The sequence below is a fragment of the Natator depressus genome, chromosome 14, assembly GCF_965152275.1.
Source record: "Natator depressus isolate rNatDep1 chromosome 14, rNatDep2.hap1, whole genome shotgun sequence".
Classification (NCBI taxonomy): domain Eukaryota; kingdom Metazoa; phylum Chordata; order Testudines; family Cheloniidae; genus Natator; species Natator depressus.
In genome coordinates, this window is record NC_134247.1 from 13588494 (window position 1) to 13612027 (window position 23534).

At 55.2% G+C, this 23534-nt stretch overlaps 2 protein-coding genes and 2 long non-coding RNA genes across 6 annotated transcripts in view; 2 read left to right on the plus strand and 2 right to left on the minus strand.

The window, feature by feature from the left end:
• Positions 1-934: 934 nt before the first annotated feature.
• RSAD1 (radical S-adenosyl methionine domain containing 1) lies at positions 935-10536 on the minus strand. Its single transcript, XM_074970830.1, has 9 exons — positions 10405-10536; positions 8089-8222; positions 7460-7664; positions 6828-7193; positions 6233-6296; positions 5790-5937; positions 5105-5159; positions 3520-3623; positions 935-3442 (listed from the first exon to the last, which is right to left on the minus strand). The coding sequence occupies exons 1-9, from the start codon at positions 10534-10536 to the stop codon at positions 3334-3336; spliced, it is 1317 nt and encodes a 438-aa protein (XP_074826931.1). The 3' UTR covers positions 935-3333.
• Positions 10537-12292: 1756 nt separating this feature from the next.
• On the plus strand, positions 12293-14361 carry LOC141998173 (uncharacterized). Its single transcript, XR_012641802.1, has 3 exons — positions 12293-12403; positions 13205-13340; positions 14301-14361. It is a non-coding gene; the product is annotated as an uncharacterized LOC141998173 (long non-coding RNA).
• Positions 14359-22262, plus strand: LOC141998172 (uncharacterized). 2 transcript variants are annotated; one of them, XR_012641800.1, is made up of 4 exons: positions 14359-14479; positions 18508-18748; positions 20505-20600; positions 21393-22262. It is a non-coding gene; the product is annotated as an uncharacterized LOC141998172 (long non-coding RNA). The 2 variants fall into 2 exon arrangements; XR_012641801.1 differs by having other exon boundaries at positions 14445-14545.
• Positions 22263-22972: 710 nt separating this feature from the next.
• The window catches only part of ACSF2 (acyl-CoA synthetase family member 2), a 54061-nt gene continuing 53499 nt past the window's right edge, over positions 22973-23534 (minus strand). Inside the window, exons 15-16 of one of the 2 annotated variants that reach the window (XM_074972200.1) lie at positions 23307-23375; positions 22973-23207 (exon numbers count right to left, since the gene is read on the minus strand). In XM_074972200.1, the coding sequence (XP_074828301.1) occupies positions 23157-23207; positions 23307-23375 (120 nt within the window). In that variant the 3' untranslated portion in view covers positions 22973-23156. The remainder of the gene's footprint in view (positions 23208-23306; positions 23376-23534) is intronic. The other variant, XM_074972201.1, reaches the window with a different exon arrangement.

The following is a 23534-nucleotide window of genomic DNA, read 5'->3' on the forward strand; positions in this document are numbered from 1 at the left end:
CTCCTCAGCAAAAGCCACAGATGGCAGCAAGTGGAATTTCCTATTAATTATTCACTTCCCTTCCTTTATCTGTCACGTCCATTTAGCTTATAAATTCTTCGAGGCAGGGTCCATCTCTTACTCTGTGTCTAGACAGTATCTAGCATATTGGGGCTCTGATGCCAGGCATGGCCTCTAAGTACTTGCATAATAAAAACAAATACATAATAATAAATTCCTTATTTCTGCAGGATCACTCAGAATTTTACTTTCTAGGCTATGTCCACACTACGCACCTTTTAGCAACACAGCAGTGCTGCTACAGCTGTGCCGCTAAAAGGCGCGCAATGTAGCTGGTGTTCGTCAGCGGGAGAGAGCTCTCCCGCCAACAAAAAACTTCCACCCCCAATGAGCAGCAGTAGCTTTGTCGGCAGGAGAGCTGTCCCGCTGACAAAGCGCTTTTCAAACTGGCGCTTTTCCTAGGTAAAACTTTTGTCGTTCGCGGTGTGTTTTTTTCACACCCCTGAATGACAAAAGTTTTACCGACGGAAGTCCCGTGTAGACAAAGCCTTAGTCACTATGAGCTAAAAACAGGAAGTGGAGGATGGGAAAAGGCAAAACAAAAACATCTGAAACATAGACCTAGAATTTCCAACGCAAAATAATTACAGCTGTTCTGGCACATGGCTTACTCATAATCCCTGACACAGGACAGGCCCTCAGCTTGTATGGATGCAGAGAGATTTTCCCCATCCATTATAACGATGAAGGTGTCAGGCAAACTTTGGACCTAAATTTCTTTAGTATCTTTAATAACACCCATAAAAAACCTAAATATAGTTCGTGCAACCACAGATCTAGGACAGAGCCCCAGGATTTAATCTGATTTTGGAACCACTGAATACACAACACTGTTGACAGTGTAGCAATCTTGTCTTTGGGCCAGAAGGTCATTCATAATGTTCCACGACCACACACGGACTTCTCCTTCCCAAGGCTGACTGTAGCCCTATACTGCAGAATGAAAGGGGCACTAAATTCAAGCTGTATAAGCGATTAGAAGTTAAAATGACAATCCCTTCTACCCATCTCTGGTGGCACAGAACGATCACATTTAACCTGAGCCTCTCAGCTTTCACATCCTCTCTATCAAAAGCAGGTTCTGTGATCCAGGACTATGTATGAGCTATTGCTCATTGCAGACTGGTGCTTTTGCCCACAGAATTGCTGCCCAGCCAGTATGGAATTGATTCCATTATAAAGCACTCAAAGAACCCTTGTTTGGTCTGGTCTGGTCTGTAGGGTAATATGCTTTTCTGTTGACCTCTTCATCTTCCAGGAGTTCATGACAAATTGCAAATAAAATCAAGTTAATATTTTAAAATGATTATTCTCTATTTGAACTGCCGCCAGGTCTTGAAAACTGCATGAGTAATCTATCACGGGATCCAAATATTGATCTTACAGCTAAACTACAATTACCAGACTAAGTCAGAGACAAACTATTACAGGCTGGTTTATTAAAAGCAAAACTTCTTACTTGTGACTGTAGCAATCAGAACACCCGAGTAGATCAGCAAGCTTGCCTGAGCTCTTCACTTTGCATTCACCAGAGACCAGAAGGAACGTCTCAACAGCTGCACAGCTCTTCACCAAAGCTAGGCATAATATAATGGGCCTAAATCTGATCCAAGATATGTGGCACTCACCTCTGTGTCTCCTCCGCACGGGGAATGCAAGGACCACAATGAAGCAGAAGTTTCTGTATAGTAATATGTGCATTTGCTTTGGTTTAAAAGGGAAGTGATGTCTGGGCTGGACACTGTCCTGCAGCCTGGACTAGAGCACTGGACTAAGACTCAGCACACTCAGATTCTATTCCTGGCCCTGCCACTGACCTGCTGTGTGACCTCTGGTTCCCCTCCCACTTTTTGTCTGTCTGGTCTGTTTAGACTGTAAGCTCTTCAGGGCAGGCACTGTCTCTTATTATGTGTATGTACAGCATCTGGCGCAACAGAGCCTTGACCCTGATGGGGGCCTTTAGGTGCTACTGTCATATGAATTGCCGTCTAAAGACAGGTCTCTACACCTTTGTTCCATTCAGCAGTGAGGCCAAGGGCTGAGAGGGCCACTGAAGACAAACTCTCCTCTTAGCACGAAGTCAGGGCTATGGCGTATTAGTGGGGTGGGGTAGGAGAGCCTTGGCCTGCCAATGCCTATGCTGTAACCGTTCGGTGGGCAAAAAGCACTTCATTCCCCAGGGCTGTCCCGGCGGCACTGAATTCCCTCCAGAAGTGAATTGATACCCCAGGCGTCACTGCACCTGGGAGAAAATGGGGCTCAATAATGTATTATTCTGGGCTGCATATTCTGCACCTTCCCAGCTTTCTGGCGGGGGGGACGTGTGTCTCTGTGACATCGCCTCTGCTTGTGGCTCCGTTATCCACGACAGGCAGGGAAAGATGGAGTTAAACCTGGGGTGCCCTGCTTTTGCACTGAGGGGCAGCTGCTGAGACCAGCAAGCTACTCTGCACAGTCCAAGGAAAGGCAAAGAGAATAACCAGCAGCCTTTGCAAGGGAGCCCTGAGCTCACCTGTCCATCTTACCAGCGTAAAAGGTCAAAAGTGCTACAGAGCTAAACCAGGGGGACAGGGAACAAGCTGCACCCACATGCTTTATTAGTGGGCATGAGACGGAGGGCTTCCGAAAACTCAGCCAGAGTGAGAGGTAGCTCTAGTCGGTCCCGGTCGCCCACGCTGACCGTGGGGAGTTCAGTCCAGAGCACGCTGCAAGCGTCGGGCAGGAAATGACCTGCTCGCTCTTCCTCGGGGTTTGACATTGCAGTATTTTCGCTTCACTCCTTATCTCCATCTGCTGGAGGGAGATTGTATCACATGCTGACTGCAGAGAAGAGACTGGTTTCAGAGTAGCAGCCGTGTTAGAAGAGACTGACTTTCCTCACTGAAGTAGTTTAAGTCACTGAAACCCACACTATTATGTACTTTCCATTCAATCTAAAATTAAAATGCTTTTACCCTATTTTCTGCAGTAGCCACTGAGCAAATATGGTGCACATAAAAAACAAACAAACCAGCTTCCTCTCTGCTATAAGCAGATGCAAATTGCACTGATTTACTCCAAGCCTGGATTTGGCCCTAGTCCTGGATTTTGCAAATTGAGGGCTCCAAAGTGACTTCAGCCAAGAGCCAAGTTGTTCCTTAGGATCGGCCTCCCCTGCTGCAATGCTTTCCAGATTGGATGCAAGATCTGTCTGTCTTCGGGTCCCCTGTCCATCCAGGACTGCTGGAGTTTGCTGGGAAAGGCTGCTGCTTCCTGGTTGAGAACTGTCTAGCTTCAGGTCTGATGGGCTGTTCTGTCTTCCCAGGACTTCTGGAGCTGGTTGAGGAGGGTCAGCAGCAGAGAGTCCAGCACTGCCAAACCTTTCCAAGAGCACCTGAGCCCCCTGGGAAAAAAGCAGGACATGGATCATCCCCCCCATCAAAGAACAGGGCCCTTCCCCCGCCACAGGCTGTCCCTTACCTATTGTCCAAAAGCAGCAAGCCCTGATCCTCCAGCTCTTTCACTTCCTCTGAGGTTCCAAACACGTCCCACAGGCTCAGGCTGGTGGCAAACTGCAGCCAGTGCTGATGGGGGAGAGACTCCTTGTAAACACTGACTTGACAGAGTTTATTGGGGCTTTGATCTTTTATTTTGTGGGGTTAGTTTCACCTGCCTAGTAACAGATTCCACACAAAGCTCTAGAGGGAAGGGTGTGAGTCTCTCGGAGAGGCCTAGCCTTTCTCAGGGCTGCCTGCCTTTCTGCATCTGCACTGCTCCTGCAAAAATAGCACTCACCTGGCTTTGCACCCTTAATTTAGATGGTTCAATCCCTGACTGTGCCTGATGCTGCGGTGATGGGGGCAGTGTGAAAGTCCTGATCCCGCAGAGAGAAATCAGGTGCTCAGCTGCCTAACGGACAAGATTTGCATCTCCAGCTGAGGGTGCCAGAAGCGCAGGTGCAGTTTCTATGGGTGCCCATTAAAAAAGGGGGTTGAACAGAAGCCCCTTGAAATCTCTGGCTGTGGCATGCAGTCCAAGGAGCCGTTCGTATGGCCCAGTGGGTAATACCCCTGACTGGCCAACAGAGACTGAACTCCTCTCTCACCCCTAGAAGTCAGGGCTAAAGGGTGGGAGAACCTGTCCGCCACGTCCAATCACCGCATGGTCAGCATCTAGTATTGGTAAATGCACTTACAGTCGAACGTCAGAGTTATGAACCCCTCCGGAATGGAGGTTGCTCATAACTCTGAAATGTCCGTAACCCGGAACAAAACGTTCTGGTGGGTCTTTCAAAAGTTTACAACCGAGCATTGACTTCAGACAGCTCTGAAACGTCACTACCCAGAAGAGAAATGCTGCTTTCCCTTATTTTTTTTAGCCGTTTATGTTTAAACACAGCACTGTGCTGTTTTTGGTCTCTGCTGTTGCCTGACTGCGTACTTCCGGTTCCAACTGCGGTGTGTGGTTGACTGGTCAGTTCACAACTCCGGTATTGATAACTTCTACTGTACTTTGCATACTGTGCCCAGCAATGTGTGATCCCAACATGAGATTAGAATATCAAAGGTGCCACAAACAATCAAATCCTGTCCTACCGCGTGTGACTGGGACCTGTATCCTGACTGTAAAGCTTTGGGGAATTACTGAATTCACCGTTTGGACTTGATGACCTTGGGCCGAACTTTCAAAGGCATTTAAGCACTTAGTGGGATTTTCTAAAGCTACCCGTGCCTAACTCCCTTTGATTTCTGCATCTCTAAGCACCTAAATACCTTTAAACATTTGCCCCTTGGGGCTTTCAACCCATAGCAGCTGTACTGGGCCAGGGGCTGACATCTTGGCAATTCAGACTAAGGGAATCCCTGTGAGAGTTCCAGAGCTGCTCAGAATCCCAGCAGAGAACAGACCACTCCTTGCCGAGCCAGTCCACACAAAGCACTTGACCAGAGCTCTCCTTGGAAATGGTTCCTCTTGCTGGCCCTGTCCAGAGCCAGCTGCGAAAGCCACGTTCTGAGAGTTCAAACCCCCGCAAGACAGGCTGCTACAACTGAGAGCCAGCTCTCACCTGGTGTGTGATTCCTATGTCCATGCGGAGCCCCAGGACCAAAACCTCCTCCAACCTACAACACAAAGAGCGATGCTGGAGGGCTGTGGGGTCACCAGGGGGCTCCCGAAGGTGGTCCTGCATCTGGGGCTGTAGGTGCAAGGAAGGCAAAGGGGAGCACCTGAGTGCAAGTGGGAAAAGGCTGCCCACATTGTTCTCCTTCAAGGGCCTGAGACTGCAGCCCTGCTGGCAAAGCTCCCATCGTCTTTCATAGTTTAGCCTGCAGGAGAATGGCAGGATCGGGCTCCCGCTCGGTTAGAAGCATAGCCTTTAGGGCCAGAAGGGAGCACCAGATCATCTAGCCTGACCTCCAGCATGTCACAGGCCACCACCAGCCCCCATCCCCCGCACACTAAGCCCAGCAACCAAAACTAGCCCAAAGTCTCACAGTCCACAGAAGACCCAATATGTGCCACAGGCAGAGTACGGGCAGGACCGAGGGGCATCCATGCTCAAGGCCCTGAAAAGGCAGGGAAGTGATGGTGACATATAGCCACACAGTCCTGGCCAGTGACCCGCACCCAGGTTATTTTATCTCAGTAGCTTGCAGGAAAGGCCACATGCACCAAGACGCTGAGGAGGAGGAAGAGGAGGAGTCAGACACTACCTGGGGTGAGCCGACTGTTGGCCCTGCCCCAATACTCACACCTCCAGCTGGCTCAGCACAGTCCATTTCCGGGTCCCGTGTCCGCAGGCCAGCACCTCCTTCATCCAGCTGTCCGGCTCCAGGGTCTGTATTCTGGCTTCCCGAAGGCTCTCGCCATGTGCTCGCGGCACAAACCTCCCATGAGCTCCTAGGATAAAGACAAGCATTTCTGCAGCATCCCTTCCCTGCTGGAGTTCATCACCCCCAGAGCAGCACTGGCCCTTGGGTCAGAGCCATGGGGTTGATTGGGGGGCGAGAGGAGGTGCCTTGCGAGGGTCAGTCATCACTCAAGGCCCTGCAACAGTGCCCTGGGAGGATGAGCTTCCTCACAGCAGCTCCTTGTAGAGGTCAACTGGACCCCAGCGGAGAGGCTGCTTTGTAGCTCTATACACAACCCCATCTGGTGAGATCCCGTGTGCCTCTTACTTTCCCAGGGAACTCACCTGGCCCGACCCCTATGTACTGGCTGCCTTGCCAATAGGACAGGTTGTGGGTACTGAGCGCCCCCTGCAGGAGAAAACGACACACCGTAAGTGAGGAAAAGGAATCAAATCTCTTTGGACCCATTCCTGCAAGATGCTCAAGGCTTCTGGCACGGTGCCTCCCTATTGGACTCAACGGGACTGGTAGGCGCTCAGCACCTAGCAGGATCAGGCCCATCATGTGGGGTTCTGGGTTTATCTTTCTCACAGTGTGCAGAGTAAGCAGGGCTTCCTCTTTCAGTGCTGGGCTTCCCATCTCTCTCCTGGGCTGAAAAGACAGTCCAGCTTCCTTGCCCACCCCAGCTCCCTGCTGAGAGGGAATCTCAGCAAGCATTGCTAGCAGAGGGCATGCTCAGTGCTCGTCCCCACTCCCAACATCCAGAGAGAGTTCCCCTGGGCCTGCGTCTGCTCCCCCACATCTCGCCCCGGAACACGTTCCCTGCTTGGGGACTTCAGATCCTCTCACCAGTTGCATTCTGAATTATTTGGGTTTATTCTCCCCCCGCTTAGATCTGGGACACACTGCAAAAGGGACAGGCCAAGGGGAGGGACTCACATTCCTGGCAAAATTGGAGACCTCGTACTGCCGGAATCCCGCGACCCGCAGCATCTCCCGGGCAGATTCATACATCTCCGCCACCACCTCCTGCTTGGGCACGGGCAGAGAGCCCCGCTGGACCTGCTTGAAGAGGGAGGTGCCCCTCTCCAGCGTCAGCTGGTACAGAGACACGTGGTCATCACACAGCTGAAGCAGCTCTTCTAACCCCCTGGCCCACGAGGAAACACTCTGGCCGGGGAGGCCAAAGATGAGGTCAACGGACGTGCGGCCGGGAAACAGCTTCTTTGCCTCTTCCAAGGTCCCCAGAGCCTCATCAGCCGTGTGGTCCCTCCCAAGGAGCCTCAGCTCTGCATCGTCCAGGGACTGCAGAGAACAAGAATGACCGGCGGCAAGGTGCTTTAGGCTGCTTTAGAGAGGTTTTGCGGGAGGGAGCACGGGGAAGCCCCAGAGAGGGATGAGAAGGGCACGTGAGGAGACAGCGAGAGGGAGAAAGAGAGCGAAGGAGGGAGCGAGATAGAGCAGGACCCTGTGGGAGAAGGTAGAGAGAGTGTCCCTGAGAGAAGAGCATGGGGGGCAGGAGAGGGGGGGCGTGCCTGAGGATAAGAAGGGTAAATCTCCTGCTTTCTCACCTGGATGCCGATGGAGAGGCGATTGACGCCCGACGCCCGGAATCCCGCCAGCCGCGAGGCACTTGCTGAGGTGGGATTGGCTTCCAGAGTGACCTCGGCGTCCGCCGCCAAGTGGGCGCAGCGGGAGACGGTCTCCAGGACAGCAGCGATGGTGAGCGGGCTGGCCAGGCTCGGGGTGCCCCCACCGAAGAACACCGAGCTGATCCTGCCGAGCGGAGGGGAGAGAGGCCTGGAGTCTCACAGGGTGAATGGGCTGCTGTGCAGGCTACCTCCAGACTCCCTGCCGCGGAGGAATCCTCCTCCCATGCCCCAGGGGACACCTGCTTTCAGGCAGGACGTCCCCTCCCTCGGACCTCAATGGACCCTTACCACAAAGCCCCAGCTTCAGCTCCTGCCCCAGCAGGAAAGGGGAACAGTGTCAAAGAAGCCACGCCCAGCCCCCAGCCGCTCTGGGTCGGGTGCAAAGCTAAAGGCCAGCACAGCCTTTGTGGAATACAGCAGGGCGGATTTAACCACCTCTGCCTCCCACATGCCGCTTTCCCTGGCTGCTGTTGTAAAGCCACAAAGAACCACATTACCTCCCCTTCCCCCAACCGCCACTCTCTCCCCTTTCCTGCTGCAGGACCCACCTCTGGACTTGGCTGAGCCGGATCAGGGTCTGGGCTTCCCGAGAGAGACAGCTCCTCACGGACTCCTCGTCTAGGCCCCGGGGGATGTACTTGTTGAAGTTGCAGTAGCTGCAGCGTTTCTGGCAGTACGGCCACTAAGAGACACGGGGACCAGGATTCATAGACTCGAAGGCCAGAAGGGACCACTGTGATCATCTAGTCTGACCTCCCGTGACACTGGTCACAGGGCTTCCCTTAATTCATTCCTGTTTGTATTATGAATATGGTTACAGTGGAACCTCAGAGTTACGAACCCCTCGGGAATGGAGGCTGTTCATAACTCCGAACAAAACGTTCTGGTGGTTCTTTCAAAAGCTTACAGCTGAACACTGACTTCAGACAGCTTCGAAACTTCACTATGCAGAAGAAAAATGCTGCTTTCCCTTTCTTTTTTTAGTAGGTCACATTTAACACAGCACTGTGCTGTGCTGGCTTTTGTTTGTTTGTGCTGCTGCCTGATTGCACATGTCCAGTTCCAAATGAGGGGTGTGGCTGACTGGGGTCGAGGGTTGCCAACTTTCTGGCTGCAGAAAACCCGAACACCCTTGCCCTGCCCCCTGCCCTGAGGCTCCGCCCCTGCCCCTTCTCCAAGGCCCTGCCCACCCCCCACTCCGTCCCCTGCTCTCTCCATCACTCGCTCTCCCCCACCCTTGCTCACTTGCTCATTTTCACTGGGCTGGGGCAGGAGGTTGGGGTGCGGAAGGGGGCTCAGGGCTGGGGCAAGGGGTTGGGGGCAGGCTCTGGGAAGGACTTTGGGTGCGGGAGGGGCTCAGGGCTGGGGCAGCGGAATGGGGCGCTGGAGGGGGTGCGGGGTGCAGGCTCCAAGCAGCGCTGATCTCAGGCGGCTCCCAGAAGCAGCGGCATGTCCCCGCTCCAGCAGCATGTCCCGTCCGCAGGCGCCACCCCCGCAGCTCCCAGTGGCCATGGTTCCCAGCTAATGGGAGCTGCGGAATTGGCGCTCAGGGCGGGGGGCAGCACATGGAGCTCCTGGGCCGCCCCTGCACCTAGGAGCCGGAGCGAGGACATGCCGCTGCTTCCAGGAGCCGCGTGGAGCCAGGGAGCCTGCCTGGCCCTGCTGTGCCACTGACCGGACTTTTAATGGCCTGATCAGCAGTGCTGACCGGAGCCGCCAGGGTCCCTTTTTGACCGGGCGTTCCGGTCGAAAATCGGATGCCTGGCAACTCTACTGGGGTCATAACTCTGGTGTTCATAACTCTGAGGTTCTACTGTATTATGGTAGTGCCCAGGGACCAGCCAAGATCAGGCCCCACCGGGAGCGAGAGGAGAACTTCTAGAAAAACACCCCATCTTGATTTAAAAGTATCCAGTGATGGAGAAACCACGCGTGGTACATTGTTCCAACGGTTAACTACCCTCACTGCCTTATTTCTAGTCTGAATTTGTCTAGCTTCGACTGCCAGCTATTGGACCTAGGCCATAGGTTATATCGGAGACCTCACTCAAATCCAGGGGAAGTTACCTTCCCAGTAAAGATGGCACCATCTTACATTTAGTACAGAAGTTCAGACCCAGAGGTTCACACAGGCCAAAGCCTTGTCCTGACTCAGGATACGTCTACATTGCAACCGGGAGGTGTAATTCCCAGCTTGGGTTAGCGGACCTCCAGCTAGCACCTAAAAATAGCCGGGTGACCGTGCAGGCAGGGGCGGCTTGGTCTAGCCCCCAGGGCACCTGCCCCAGGATCTCGGCTTGCAGGGGGCGGCTAGCTGAGCCTGCACTTGCTATTCTAGCACCCCAACTTGACCAACGTTAGCACACGCACACCTGAGCGGGGCACGACCCCTGCCGCTGCCCTACAGCCGGCCCCTCGGGGGCTTGTGGGGTGCCCAGGCCCCCTCACGCGCTCCTCCTCCCACCTCCTAGAACGCGAGGGCGGCCGAGGCGGGCAGCCCGCCCCGCCGGCTGCACGGGGCTCGGGTGACCCAGCGGCGCGCCCGGACTCCGGCCCAGGAGGCCCAACGACACCGAGCAGGGTGGGATCCCAGGACGCGGGCTGGGGCGCCCAGCCCTTCCCTAGGGTGATCGGCCGCATTCAGAGGGGCCATCCCTCGCCCCCGTCCTGGGCCTCAGCTCCCGTCCGCACGCAGCCCGCCGCGCACAAGGTCGCAGGGAGCCCTCCCCACCTCCCCCGGCCCTACGGGGCACCGGCCAGGGGCGCCCACACGGGCACGGGCTGCAGGGCACGCGCGTCCGCACGGGATCCGGCCCGGGGCGCGCGCATTGGGGGCGCGCACGCCTGGCCCGGCCCGCACTCACGTGCACGTAGAGGGCCGCCTGGACCGGCTCCGCGCGGGGCGGCTGCAGCGCCCGGTGCTGCCGCGCCGCTCGGAGGCGGCGCAGAGCCGCGGCCAGCCGGGCCCGAGGGTGCCGCCAGCCCGGCGCCGCCATGAGCCGCCCCGCCCCGCCGGTCACGGGGAGGGACCGGCCGGCTCCGCAGCGCGTGTGGCCGGGACCCCTGCTGGGCTTCCCCGCTACGGAGCCCGAGCGCGTGCGGCCGGGAGCCCCCGCCCCCAGTGCCGCGCTCAGGCCGCTTCTTCCCCCCCTCCCCGTCAGCCCTCACCAGCCCCTCCTGCTCCTACCGCCCCTCCCGATTTCAGCCCCCCCACCCCCCGCGTACCTCTGTTCCTACCCCCCAGCTCCCCCTTCGTCCCCCCGTTCCTACCGCCTCTCCCGATCTCAGCCCCCCCGTGTCCCCCTTTTCTACCCCCAGCTCCCCCTACGTCCCCCCGTTCCTACCGCCTCTCCCGATCTCAGCCCCCCCGTGTCCCCCTTTTCTACCCCCAGCTCCCCCTTCGTCCCCCCCCGCTCCTACCGCCCCCTCCCGATCTCAGCTCCCCGTGTCCCTCTGTTCCTACCCCGCAGCTCCCCCTTCGTCCCCCCCCCGCTCCTACCGCCCCCTCCCGATCTCAGCTCCCCGTGTCCCTCTGTTCCTACCCCCCAGCTCCCCTTTCGTCCCCCTGCTCCTACCTCCCCGCTCTGTTCCTACCGCCCCCTCCCCATCTCAGCCCTCACCAGCCCCCTCTCCATCCCCCTGTTCCTACCCCATAGCTCCCCCTTCGTCCCCCCGCTCCTACCGCCTCCTCCCGATCTCAGCCCTCACCAGCCCCCCGTCCCCCTGTTCCTACCCCATAGCTCCCCCTTCGTCCTCCCTGCTCCTACCGCCTCCTCCCGATCTCAGCCCTCACCAGCCCCCCGTCCCCCTGTTCCTACCCCATAGCTCCCCCTTCGTCCTCCCTGCTCCTACCGCCTCCTCCCGATCTCAGCCCTCACCAGCCCCCCGTCCCCCTGTTCCTACCCCATAGCTCCCCCTTCGTCCTCCCTGCTCCTACCGCCTCCTCCCGATCTCAGCCCTCACCAGCCCCCCGTCCCCCTGTTCCTACCCCATAGCTCCCCCTTCGTCCTCCCTGCTCCTACCGCCTCCTCCCGATCTCAGCCCTAACCAGCCCCGTCTCCATCCCCCTGTTCCTACCCCATAGCTCCCCCTTCGTCCTCCCTGCTCCTACCGCCTCCTCCCGATCTCAGCCCTAACCAGCCCCGTCTCCATCCCCCTGTTCCTACCCCATAGCTCCCCCTTCGTCCTCCCTGCTCCTACCGCCTCCTCCCGATCTCAGCCCTAACCAGCCCCGTCTCCATCCCCCTGTTCCTACCCCATAGCTCCCCCTTCGTCCTCCCTGCTCCTACCGCCTCCTCCCGATCTCAGCCCTAACCAGCCCCGTCTCCATCCCCCTGTTCCTACCCCATAGCTCCCCCTTCGTCCTCCCTGCTCCTACCGCCTCCTCCCGATCTCAGCCCTAACCAGCCCCGTCTCCATCCCCCTGTTCCTACCCCACAGCTCCCCCACCAGCCCCCACTTGGTCCCCTGCAACCCTAACCAGCCACCTCTTCCTTCCCCTGTCCCTATCCCCTGCTGTCCCCAACACCACTTCCTACCCCTGCTTCCCACCCCCGATCTCAGCCCTAACCAGCCACCCCTTCATCCCCCTGTTCCTAACCCACAGCTCCCCCCACCACCACTTCCTTCTCTCTGTTCCTGCCCCCCCCAGCCACCCCTTCCTCCCCCCGTTCTTATCTCATGGCTCCCCCATTCCCACCCCCACTCCGTCTTCACCTCAGCCACACATGCCCTCCCCGTTTCTACCCGCATTCTTGTAGCCTTCCCCACTTACACACAGTATAAACGGACAAATAACTGAAAGAGCCTTTTTGCAGTGTGAAGGTTGAGGCCGGTTGGGAAGCAGGAGAGCTGGGTGCTGGGGTGAGCTTTAGAAGGGGGCTTTGGGATAGAATTAAGTCCCAATCTCTGTAACAACCCCGCTGGAGGAGTCCGTTCCCACACGCTCTGTGTGCGGCACCCACTCTGTTGAACAGCCGCACACAAAGGCAGCAGGCTGGTAGTTGGTATTGTATGGTGCCATGTGCCCATCATTCTGTGTATGACATTGGCCAGGGTGTGATAAAGTTCCTGATTGAAAACACACAGCTCAGCCTAGAGAAGGTGACTCCGTTGTGTCCGGGGCACGTAGGATGGACTTTCCACTCTCCTGTTTTTCAGGCAACACTCACTTCCCCAACATTCAGTACTAAAAACCAAGCCGTTTCGTTAACAATAAGTGTTTCCAGGTATAATTAAATGACTGGAACGTTCCCAAGGGGATATTGTGTCTCATTAATTTATACCCTCTAGGCCTGGACTTTCTAGTCAGGAAACCATCAAATAATCTGGTACTTATAAAGTATGTACGCAGGCCCTTATCCTGCAAACACACCAGTGAGTAGCTTAATTACCCGGGCAACTTTCCCTCGTGGCAGCAGCGAGTCAATGAGTGCATTTTTCAAGCCCTGTTGGGAGGCCTGGCTGGTCACGTCCTTTTCTTTAACTTCTCAGGTGGTATTCCTCTGGTATGCACAGTGTGTTTAATTAGTAATACCTACCTCTGAGTTCGTGCCCTTCAACCACTGATTTCAAAGTATTTCCCCAATTTGCAGATGGGGAAACTGAGGCACAGGGGCAGGGAATGACTTGTCTGAGGTCAAAGCTTGTCTCTCTCACCAACAGAAGCTGGTCCAATAAAAGATACTGCCTCACCCACCTTGTCTCGCTAATATCCTGGGACCAACACGGCCACAACACCGCTGTACAGCTTTTATCCAGTGCTTTTCATCGGTAGATCTCAAAGCACTTTACAAAGGAGGTCAGTACCATTATCCGTATGGGGAAACTGGGGCACGGGCAGGTGACGTGACTTGCCCAAGGTTACCTCAGTGGGCCCGTGGCAGAGCCAGGAACAGAATAGAGATCTCGTACGTCCCAGTCAGTGTGCTGTCCATTAGGCCACACTGCCCCCACCCCTCCCCATAGCAATGCTAAGCCCAGGGAGCTTGTTCCATCTGTTCTCCAAAGATCACAGTAGCTTCCAGCTGCAGTTCGAGGCGGTGGCCTGGAGCTATATAACTCGCTATGGTCTGGGCCCTGCCTGGTTCCTCAGAGGCTCTTTGCCATGGCTGGGATCTGCTGGGCTGCTTTGGCCAACAGCACCGGGGGTGACAGAGCCTGATATTCTTGACCGTCAGGGCCGGGGGCAAAGCTCAGCTGTTTACTCAGAATGTTGCCTGTTGCGGGGGGCTGCCTAGGAGAACGAAGGCAGTGCTGGGGGACCCGGGTTTGTGTAGACCGCGTACAGAGCTTTTTGTCACGGGCGCACTTTGATAAATCTATAACTCACGTTAAAAGGCCAATCCTACCAGGCCCGCCAGTAATTGCCACAGCCAAACAGCAGGTGGCGCATCTGTAGTAACCGGCTAAACTAATGAAATCTAATTATGCACTAGTGAAGAGGGAGAGAGGGGCCTGCCTTGCTGAACTCTTAATTCCCACCTCTAGGGGGGTTTCTCAGCACTTTCTTTTGGGCTCACACGTCTCCTGCTTGGCTTTGGGCCAAAGGTGAAGTTGGAAGGTCTCACCTGCCAGGAGAGCGCATTAATATCTGTCAGGTGTGCACAGCAAAGTGAGGGCAGCAGTTGCTACTTTTGGTGCCCAGAAGAGCAAGGAGCTGGAGCATCCTTTGTGAGGAGCTGAGGGGGAAGTCGTGGCAGCACCTGTTTTGTCCTGGGTTTCATTTGCCAGTGAAGTCTCTTTTCCTTCTGGTTTCAAGTGAATTTAGCACTGGAGCCGTTCCAGCTTGTCAGCAGTAAGAACAAGGTACATTTATCCCAGGTCTTCCAGCTCGATGGATCCCAGCTCCAGCTTGTCAGCAGTAAGAACAAGGTGCATTTATCCTGGGTCTTCCAGCTCAGTGGATCCCAGCTCCAGCTTGTCAGCAGTAAGAACAAGGTACATTTATCCCGGGTCTTCCAGCTCGGTGGATCCCAGCTCCAGCTTGTCAGCAGTAAGAACAAGGTGCATTTATCCCGGGTCTTCCAGCTCGGTGGATCCCAAAGTGCTTTACAAGCGTATGAACCACTCCACCCACCATTGAAAAGCCTCTCTCTGCGGGCAGCTGCATTAACAGAGCCCTTCAGCATCATACAGCCATCTTGGGCAGGAAATGAAGAACAGGGTAGCCGGCCAAAATAGCAGAGGGAGTTGGCTCGGGCAGAAGGAAAGATCCCAAACCTAGACACTGGAGCGAATCCCCTTTCTCTTACTTAAAGTGCCATGTGATCTTTAACGCCCACAGGCTATATGAATACAGGCTAGTAGCTCCTTTTTACATTTCATTTGAAAGATGGCACCAGCTGCAGCATCCCACTGCCGCAGCCCATGCTGGGAAACTGGTTTAGTGTTGTCTGAGAGAGACCAGCGCCACCAGCCAAGTTGCCAACGCCAGTTCCTGCAGCAGCCTGGTCTTACTAATCGTGTTTACTGTGAAGGTGCCTACGGGCCAGCTAAGCTATTGTGCTAGGCACTGTACAGGGTACTAGCCAGTCCCTGCCCCAATGAGCTCACAATTAAAGAGACCAGACAGACACAGAGGGAGAGGTAGCGCATACAAGCAGAGTGACCAATGGGATGGCAGCAAACATGTTAGGGCCACAATTTTTTGTTCGTTTGTTTTTGGTGGGGTTAGTTTGGAGGGAACGAGCTAAATGGAAAGAAAAGAGAAGAGTGAGGGGAGTGAGGGTAGGGGTGGAGAAGGGTTGAGGGGCAGGTGTGTAATAAAGCAGAGGGGAAGAGACCGGGGGGGTGGGGAATGGTTGGAGAAATTGGCAGAGAAAGTCCAGTCGAAAGGTCTCTGAATGTTGGAAGGTCCCTCCTTGCTCTGGCTGATTCTGCAGCTGCTCATAGGGGGGCTGGGGCCTGGCTGGCTCCTCTCTGCAGATTTTCCAAGGCCAAGTGGGGAGGGAGGTATCACGTGGGTCCTAATGCCCGCAGAGTACGTGTGAGTCTCCCCTGAAAAGTCCCAGGGACCCTGGGGTGAAGGGTGGCCCCATCTGGGTCCTATTTGACCCCGTTTCCAGTGCAGCAGGTCCCTACTCTGGCTGGTTCTGGCTTCTACAATCCCTCTCATCCCAGAGCTGACCAGAACCAAACATACTTTGCTGATGCAAGTTGATGAAAGCGAGGCTGAGGTCCTCTCTCCCCTGAACTCATGCACATAGCACAGACAATAGCAATGAAGGCTTCCCCCAGTTACTCTGTTAAGGTTCACACCCTTCTTGTGGGAGAAGATAAGTCACTCAGTGCCTATTCAGTCCTAGGCCTCTTTGCTAGCGCAGCCAACAAAGGTAGCAAACGTAATAGCGATTTTAGTGACTTGGCCACTTCTCCCATTGGATCTCACCTGGGCCCACCTGCTCACGTTGTAGGAAAACAGACAGATGTCATCTAGTAATGCATTTTGGCCACTGCTGATCTTGGTTGCATGCGCAGGAGTGAAAGCAAGTCTTCTAGCTCGTGCAATCGTGCAGAAAAGCCCCGTGCGTCTAGTAGGTGGGACGCTACTGGGGTACTAGGTCTCGTTCCTGAACCCTTAGGAAACTTACCAGCCTTCGGGTTTGTTGCTCCTGCTCTTCCCACCTTGCCCCATAGCTAGGGCAGCAGCATAGCCTTTGCTATGGCTGAGATTCCACCAGTGCCACGGCCTGCAGCCCAACCTATCCTGCCACTTCTAAAGGCTACGTCCCCAGCTTGTGCGTGGCCACGTCGCTGAGTCCGCCCAAGAGAGCGGCTGCGTGTTCATCTGTGCCGCAAGGCCGATCAGGCCGTTGGGCAACACCCGTGCTGCTGGACCAGGGCCAGAAGGCAAGGCTTTCCCAGCAGAAGCCTCTTCCGGTCCTGGTTTCTAGAGACACACAAAGGATGAAATTCCAGTCTTTCAGTCCATGGGATTCTGTGCTGTGTCCTGCCCAGTGCCTGTGGGTCATGCAATTAGGAGGAAGGTGTCTCAGTGACAGAGCGTGATGCTGGAAGGTGTTAATGGCAGCCATCAAGCTAGTCTTTTATTTATAAACATCACAGACATGGTTAAAGCTGATGGGGGCATCAACCAGCTACTCTCAGGCTAAATGGAAGGAGCAATTAAGGCCCTGGCTGGGGTGAGATAGCGGGAGACAATTGAAGCTGTTGCAAGACAATTGGCTGCACTATGAAGCTTGAAGAAAAGGAGTACTTGTGGCACCTTAGAGACTAGACTTAGAGACTAACCAATTTATTTGAGCATAAGCTTTCGTGAGCTACAGCTCACTTCATCGGATGCATACTGTGGAAAGTACAGAAGACGTTTTTATACACACAAACCATGAAAAAATGGGTGATTATCACTACAAAAGGTTTTCTCTCCCCCCACCCCACTCTCCTGCTGGTAATAGCTTATGTAAAGTGATCACTCGCCTTACAATGGGGCTAAGAGTGTCCTGAGGGATTTCCCTGGGACAGGGTGCAAAGGCAGGAGCCAAGATGCATGTGTGTTGAGGAAAAACCCAGCAGAAAGGGAGAGAGAAAGGCATGAGAGAGCTGCAAGGGACAGAGCTCCTTGGGCACAGGACTGGCTGGAGGGGCAGACTGAAACTGAGAGCAAGAAAACTGCCCGCTGTTGTTTGTGCCCACTGTGCTCAGGCAAATAGGGCTCTGGGCACCTTCTTGGGACATTACCAACATTGCACCAGAAATACTGGCTTTGTATCATCCATGTCTCCTAATGGAAACCAGCCGGCAAGGCTTGGATACGGGCTAATCGCGTGGGCCGGAGTGGCAAGAGCAGATCCTGTTTGCTGGAGGAGAAGGGAGTAGGATGGGCAGACACACACAACCCCCCCAGTCTATAAAGGAGTCGTGCACTGGAACCCTCAGCTCGTGTGTGCCTTCAGCTCCAACGGCAGGGCTGGGGTAGGGGTTAAGAGACATGAATTCAGGCCGTGCCATCTCTCGGGCACTTGTGCATTCTTAAGCACTGTCTAGCAGCCTTGGTGTTCGCACTCACACCACCAGTAGGATCGGTGCCCTGCACTGCCCCGCCTCCTCGGGGGCTCCGGGAAGCGCCTCTGGAGATCCGTAGGGCTGGCGTGCGCGGCGCCGGAGGTGGCTCTTGTCAGTGTAGACAGCTGCGGCCTTTGTTCACTGAGGCACTCACCTGGGCAGCTGGCCAGGGCAGAGGGAGCCTGGGACTTTGCAGGTGGCCGGTGAGTTCCTGACCCATCTTCCCCAGGGCGGGCTCTGGCTGAAGGGCTGTGGGAGGCAGGGACAGAGACGGGTTTGTCAGAGCAGCCGCTAGTGAGAGTTGTTGGCCGCACTCCGAGAGGCCACCAAAACATTTGTTGTGAGAACCACCGCCTCAGCTCCTGTTGTGCCATGCCTATCCCAACCCTTCCTTTGGCAAGGGCCGGCCTCCCTACAGTCAGTTAACGGGGCATCACCTCTTCCTCTGTCTCCTTTCCCTCGCCCCCACTTCCACCATCACCCACTGGTAACGCTTCCATCAGGCAGTGGAGTGTCAGACTGGTGCTGATCCAGGGCGTGCTGCTGATCCGTTTAGCTCACCTCCCACCCCTCACCATCCAGCGGGGTAGCCCTAGGGTGACCAGACGTCCCGATATTGGGGGCTTTGTCTTACAGATGCAACTATACCCCTCCCCATGAAAAAAAAAAAAGGGGGGTCCCGAATTTTCACACTTGCTATTTGGTCACCCGAGGTACGCCCAGCCCCTGACCCCTGCTCCACTAGTCACTGAGTATCTCTGCGTCCGCCCTCAGTTGCACCCAGGACATCTCACCCTGACTCAAGGGAGCCTGGCGTCAGGAAGTTTCCCAGTCCCCAAGGCAGCAGTGTCATATCCTTTCCTCAGCGTCAGCTCAAGTAGTTGTGCGGTTGGTTTTCGAGCTTGTTCTATTAACAGCTCTGGCGAAATTAATTATTTCTGCAGGAGGGGGGGGAAAAACCCTTGAAAAAGAGAAGTTGCAGCAGGATCAGATCCGGACGCCATTCAGCCTGTCTGTGATGTGACACGTCCCTCTTTGACTCAGCCTCAAACTGCTGAGGTCAGCTTGGAATTTCCTCCTGTGGGGTTAGCTCTATAAAAAGAAGAGATGCGCCGAACAGCTGGAGTGGGCAAGAGAGAGGAGATGGCAGTGCTTCACCGAGAGATAGTGGTTCCTTCCCGCCAGGTGAGTGTATGCTGAGAACTGGGCTCTGACCCCCGGTGGGAGAGGGAGACAGTGCAAGAGAGGACAGGGCCCAGTGCACGCTCCTGGCATTTGGTAGTCTCTGTGTGCTCACACAGAGGGGAAGCTGCTGCTGCGGGGGAAGGGGATCTGGAGATGGATGACGGCACACAGAGCCTTCAGGTCTAGGCCCAGTGGCGGATTAATGATTTTGCCGCCCCTAGGCCCTGAAATAATTCCGCCCTCCCACCCCCCTCCCCGGCAGCTCCCCGCCCCACCTCGCTTCCGCTCCGCCTCCTCCCCTGAGCGCGCTGCAGGGTCCTGCTCCTCCCCGCTCCCTGCCAGCGCTTGTGTGCAAAACAGCTTTGCGTGGCTGGGAGGGAGGAAGAGGGGGGAACGCAGCATGCTCAGGGGAGCAGCAATGCCTGCCCTCCCACAGCATCTTCCCAACGGGCTGCTCTCAGCCCCACCTGCAGGTCATAGTCCCTGGCCCTTGACTATGGGGCAGGGATTTGGGGAAGGGGACCAATAGGGGCAGGGATGGGGTGGAGTTGGGGCGGGGACTTTGGGGAAGGGGTGGAGTTGGGGTGCGGGTGGGGGGGGAGGGGTGCAAGTACCCACCGGTGCCGGGGGAAGTTGGCGCCTCTGGCTGCTCTTACAAATTTGCTGCCCTAGGCCTAGGCATTAATACGCCGCTGTCTAGGCCCCGGGTTCAGATCCAGCTCAGAGGTATTAGTGACAAAACACTACGCCCTTGTGGTGGCTCGGGGGCGGGAGGCCTATGAGGAAGGAGCGAGTGGTCTCTGTCCGGTTCCCAGGGGACAGGCGTCCACTTCAAAGGAAACAGCTTCACAACTGGCAATGACAGCTGCTGTTGAGTCCCTGATGGTGTGAGGATCTGGGTCCTGAACCCGGGCTGCTGCTGCATCCGCCCCACTGCCCAATAGCTCTGCTAGTGCCTGGAGAACCGGGAGCCCTAAGGCCTTATGCTCCGCTAAAGATCCCTCCCATCTCCAGAAGCTGAGTGGAGGATTGGGCTGGGTGCGCTATTTAAGCCAGAAAGAGACAGAGCAAGTTGTTTGTGCAACTATGAGAATTCCTGGCTGGCTGCTACGTCGGACCCTGCCTATGGTGCCTGACTCCTGAGCTCTGCCTTCCCAACTTGTCCCTGGTTCCCTGCCATGCTCCTGGTTCCTGCTTTCCCGACCTGCTCCTAGTTCTTGCCTTCCTGCCCTGACCCCTGAGTAGCCAAGCCCGCCTCTGACCTTTGCCTTGCCTCCCGCCTCGGGCTCCTGCTCTGACTGCCCCAGTCCTGGTCAAGGGCCAGGGACTATGACCTGGAGGTGGGCAGAGAGCGGCCCATTGGGAAGATGCTATGGGAGGGCAGGCATTGCTGCTGCCCACTCTGTAGCTGGCCTGTAGGTAAAGAGAACGTCCACGTCTGGGTCTTTCAGGCTGGTTCTACAGCCACATAAACCCAAGGTCCCCTGGCTGGAGTACCTGAGCACAGATCACATGGCACCATCTCCGGGGAGAAGAACAGTGCGCCAGTGAGAGGGGGTTGCTAGATTTTGGCTTCAGATGTAACTCATGCAAACTGGCGCCACGTTAATGAGGCTCCTGGCAACGCTGCTCTGCTGCATAGATATGAAGGCCCATTTGAGATGTCCCAGGCTACGGGGAGAGACATGGGGTGACAGCGGGTTTTACAGGTTGATGGTTTGCTGATTGTAATCCATTATTGACGTATTTATTGCAGGGTAACACAATGGTTCCCGGTGTTCCTTCTTACCAATGCTGTGGCGATCTTTTCTATTCTTTTGTTCCATCCATCAGCAAGGGTGCTGCTACCCTAGTGAGTATACAGCGCACTCCCATCAAACACGAGACCTGTGCCAAATGCACTGCTATGAAACAAGCACTAGGGAGCACTCCTCTCATGAGCTACCTCCTTCCCCAACACTGCGAGAAGGGAATTAAAGTGTATTTCCTTTGATTGTTTGCACTGTTGGTGTCATCGTGTTGGGCCCGGGATATTCAAGAGACAAGGTGGGTGAGGGAATATCTTTTACTGGCCCAACTTCGCAACAGTTTGTCTCTTTCACCAACAGAAATTGGTCCAGTGAAAGATATTAGCTCACCTCCCTTCTCTCTGTTTCCTTTGATGGCAGGACTGTAGATCTGACCTATCTTTGCTAGCATGTTATTGATTTTGAGTCATTACAATCCTGGGTTATACTCAGCCCCCTTTGTGTAACACACACCCAGGGCAATGAGTTCTGTGCGCCTGCCTCGGGAACGGTCTTACTTAGGAACTAGGGATAAAGGCGAAGTGCATCTCCACATCCAACGTCACTGTCACAGGTTCAGTGGGGAGACTATTTACGTCTCCTTGCCCCCCAGGTGACACGTTACAGGGCAAAGTGAAGGGAGTGCATACTGCACGTCAGCGCACCCTGCTGGCCAAGGAATGCAGCAACAAGAGCAGGCTGGAAAAGGGCACATGTTCCACCTCCAGTTAAGGCACTATCCACCCCATATATGTATCACCCATATATGTATCACACACATCGCTACATAGACCCAGAGCACTGCCAGCCCAAAGCTTCTGGGTTTGAAAGAAACTGCTGCATTTGTTTTCTTTCAGATGAAAAGCATGAACCTCGGATATTTCATTCTGAGGATCTGCTTCCATGGGTAGAGCCCACCCTACAGCTGTGAGACTCAAGATCTCTGGGAAACAAACAAAGGATTCACTGACCCATCTCCCTTCTCCTGCTCTCACTGCTCCTCCCTGTGTGTGTGTTTCTGACATTGGACTGGGGTGAAAGAAGAGGTTAGAATATCCTTGCCCCCTAGCAGAATGCTTGGGCATTGGGTAGGCCAGTTCCAACAGGCATTAGCTTTGCCCCATCAATCCCTGCAGTCAGAGCATGAGACTGCACCTTACAACCAGCAGCGACTTCGGATTTCTACACATTCTGTAAGAAACGGGAACTGCGAGGGACTGGCCCAGAGGCTCCCTCCTGTGACCAAATCCAGCAGTTCCGCTCTCTCTTCCACTGCAGAAATGCCTCAACTTTAACAGCGAAGAGAACTCGGGGTCCTCACTGGAGCATGTTTTTCTCTACTCTGCATTTCAGTGCGCTCCAGATCCAGGGTGGGAGGAGTTCAAGGATGGACCTAGCAGGGCTCTTTAGAAAGTGTTATGAATCCATACGGCTCTGCCACAGCAGACGCCCAGTGAGCAGCAGGGAGAAGGGAAGGTCAGTGGTGCAGGATCGTCGTCATCAGTCGTCTATCTGATCTCCAGCTGGAGTGGGACATTGTGCACGAAGGGGAAGAGGAGCTTCGGACCGCTGCCCCTCTGCTCAGTGTTTCATGGTTGGGAGGCGCCAAATAACTTCCGTAAAACCACTGTCCCGGGCACGCTCTGTCTCGTGCTTCCGACGGGACGGATCCTTTGGCATTTCTGTACCGTGTCTAATGAGCTTCCTTTCCAGGCAGAAATAAACGGTTTTGAGATCGATGAGAGTTTCATGTCACTTCAAAACACCCAAGGGAGGGCTGGGAACAGAACCGGTCCTCTGACTCCATCCCTTCCATTCAGCTGCAGGGAACGGGGCCCTAATCCTCACACGAAGCTCAGCTCCTAACCCCCTCTGAGTTCAATGGAAGTTAGAAGCCTAAATACCTGGGAGGTATTGCTGTTCACGAGGACACCCCTTGAGCGCTGAGGAAGGTCAGACAAAGGCAGAGCGAGGCTGCCTCTTCCTAAAGCCCTTTCTCCCGATTCAGATCCTCACTCTTGGGACAGTGGCAGGTCCAGGGCAGCATCATATCACCCAGGAAATCTAGTCTCACCTTCCTTCCGAGTAATGCAGCTACGCTGGAGTTTTCTTTGCCGGGGAATTGAAGCATAGGTGGCCCACAACAGCCTCAGGCCCTTATGGGGCAGAATCTTTTAAATATTTAAACATGAATCATTTGTATTTCTCTAGCCCCGCCCACCACAGGATCTCAAAACCACTTTGCAGCCCCCTGGAAGGTAGGGAAGTCTCATCATGAGACATACACAGATTAGAGAGACCTGCAGAGGCCGTATCAAAGGAGTGGCAGTCAGGAGTAGAACCTGGTCGTCTGGATGCCCCCTCCTTTGGTCTACCCTCCATCCTTCCTCCCCCCACTGTTCTGAGTCTTTATGAAAAGATCTCAGTTGGAAAAAGAAAGGTTTTCTTTCTTTTAATTGACAGCATCACCAGGCTGACTTCAGGTAGCCAGCGGTATAACGGGGTGGTGGGGGCAGGGAACCAGCTCCCAGCTGCTGTTCTTGGCTTGGTGTGGATGGAGAGACACCAGACTGGCTGAGGCAGGTCCATTCGTGCTTCTCTTCGATCCTCCACCTTTGTGTTCAGAACAGAAGTTGCTTCTCCATCTGCTCTCTCAACTTGTATTTCTGAATCTGGAGGTAGAGCACAGAGGAGAGAGAGTCAGAGGAGAGACAGCCAGGGGGAGCTAGTCCCCGGCGCCCCAGCACCCCAGCCCATGGGCTATCCCTTACCTTCCCTGAGACGGTGAGTGGATATTTCTCCATGAACACTATGTACCGAGGGATCTTGAAGTGAGAGATCTGAAAAGAGAGAGCCGACAGCTACAGCCTGCAAGTAACAATGGACTGGGCATCGTCTGTCACCCCTGGTTACAAAGGGCAGCGTTATGGCAGTCACTGCTCATGTCAGGAATACGTGGGACTGGTTTCAGGCCCGATGCCCAGCGGGTGTAGAGGACT

Excerpts from the sequence above, each read along its gene's own strand:
- RSAD1 (XM_074970830.1), bottom strand. The coding sequence starts at position 10,536 with ATGGCGGCGCCGGGCTGGCGGCACCCTCGGGCCCGGCTGGCCGCGGCT. Across the intron at positions 6,297-6,827 it reads TCTCCAATTTTGCCAGGAAT|GGGGCGCTCAGTACCCACAA; the intron begins GTGAGTCCCTCC and ends TTTCTCCTGCAG. Across the intron at positions 5,938-6,232 it reads GTACATAGGGGTCGGGCCAG|GAGCTCATGGGAGGTTTGTG; the intron begins GTGAGTTCCCTG and ends TCTTTATCCTAG.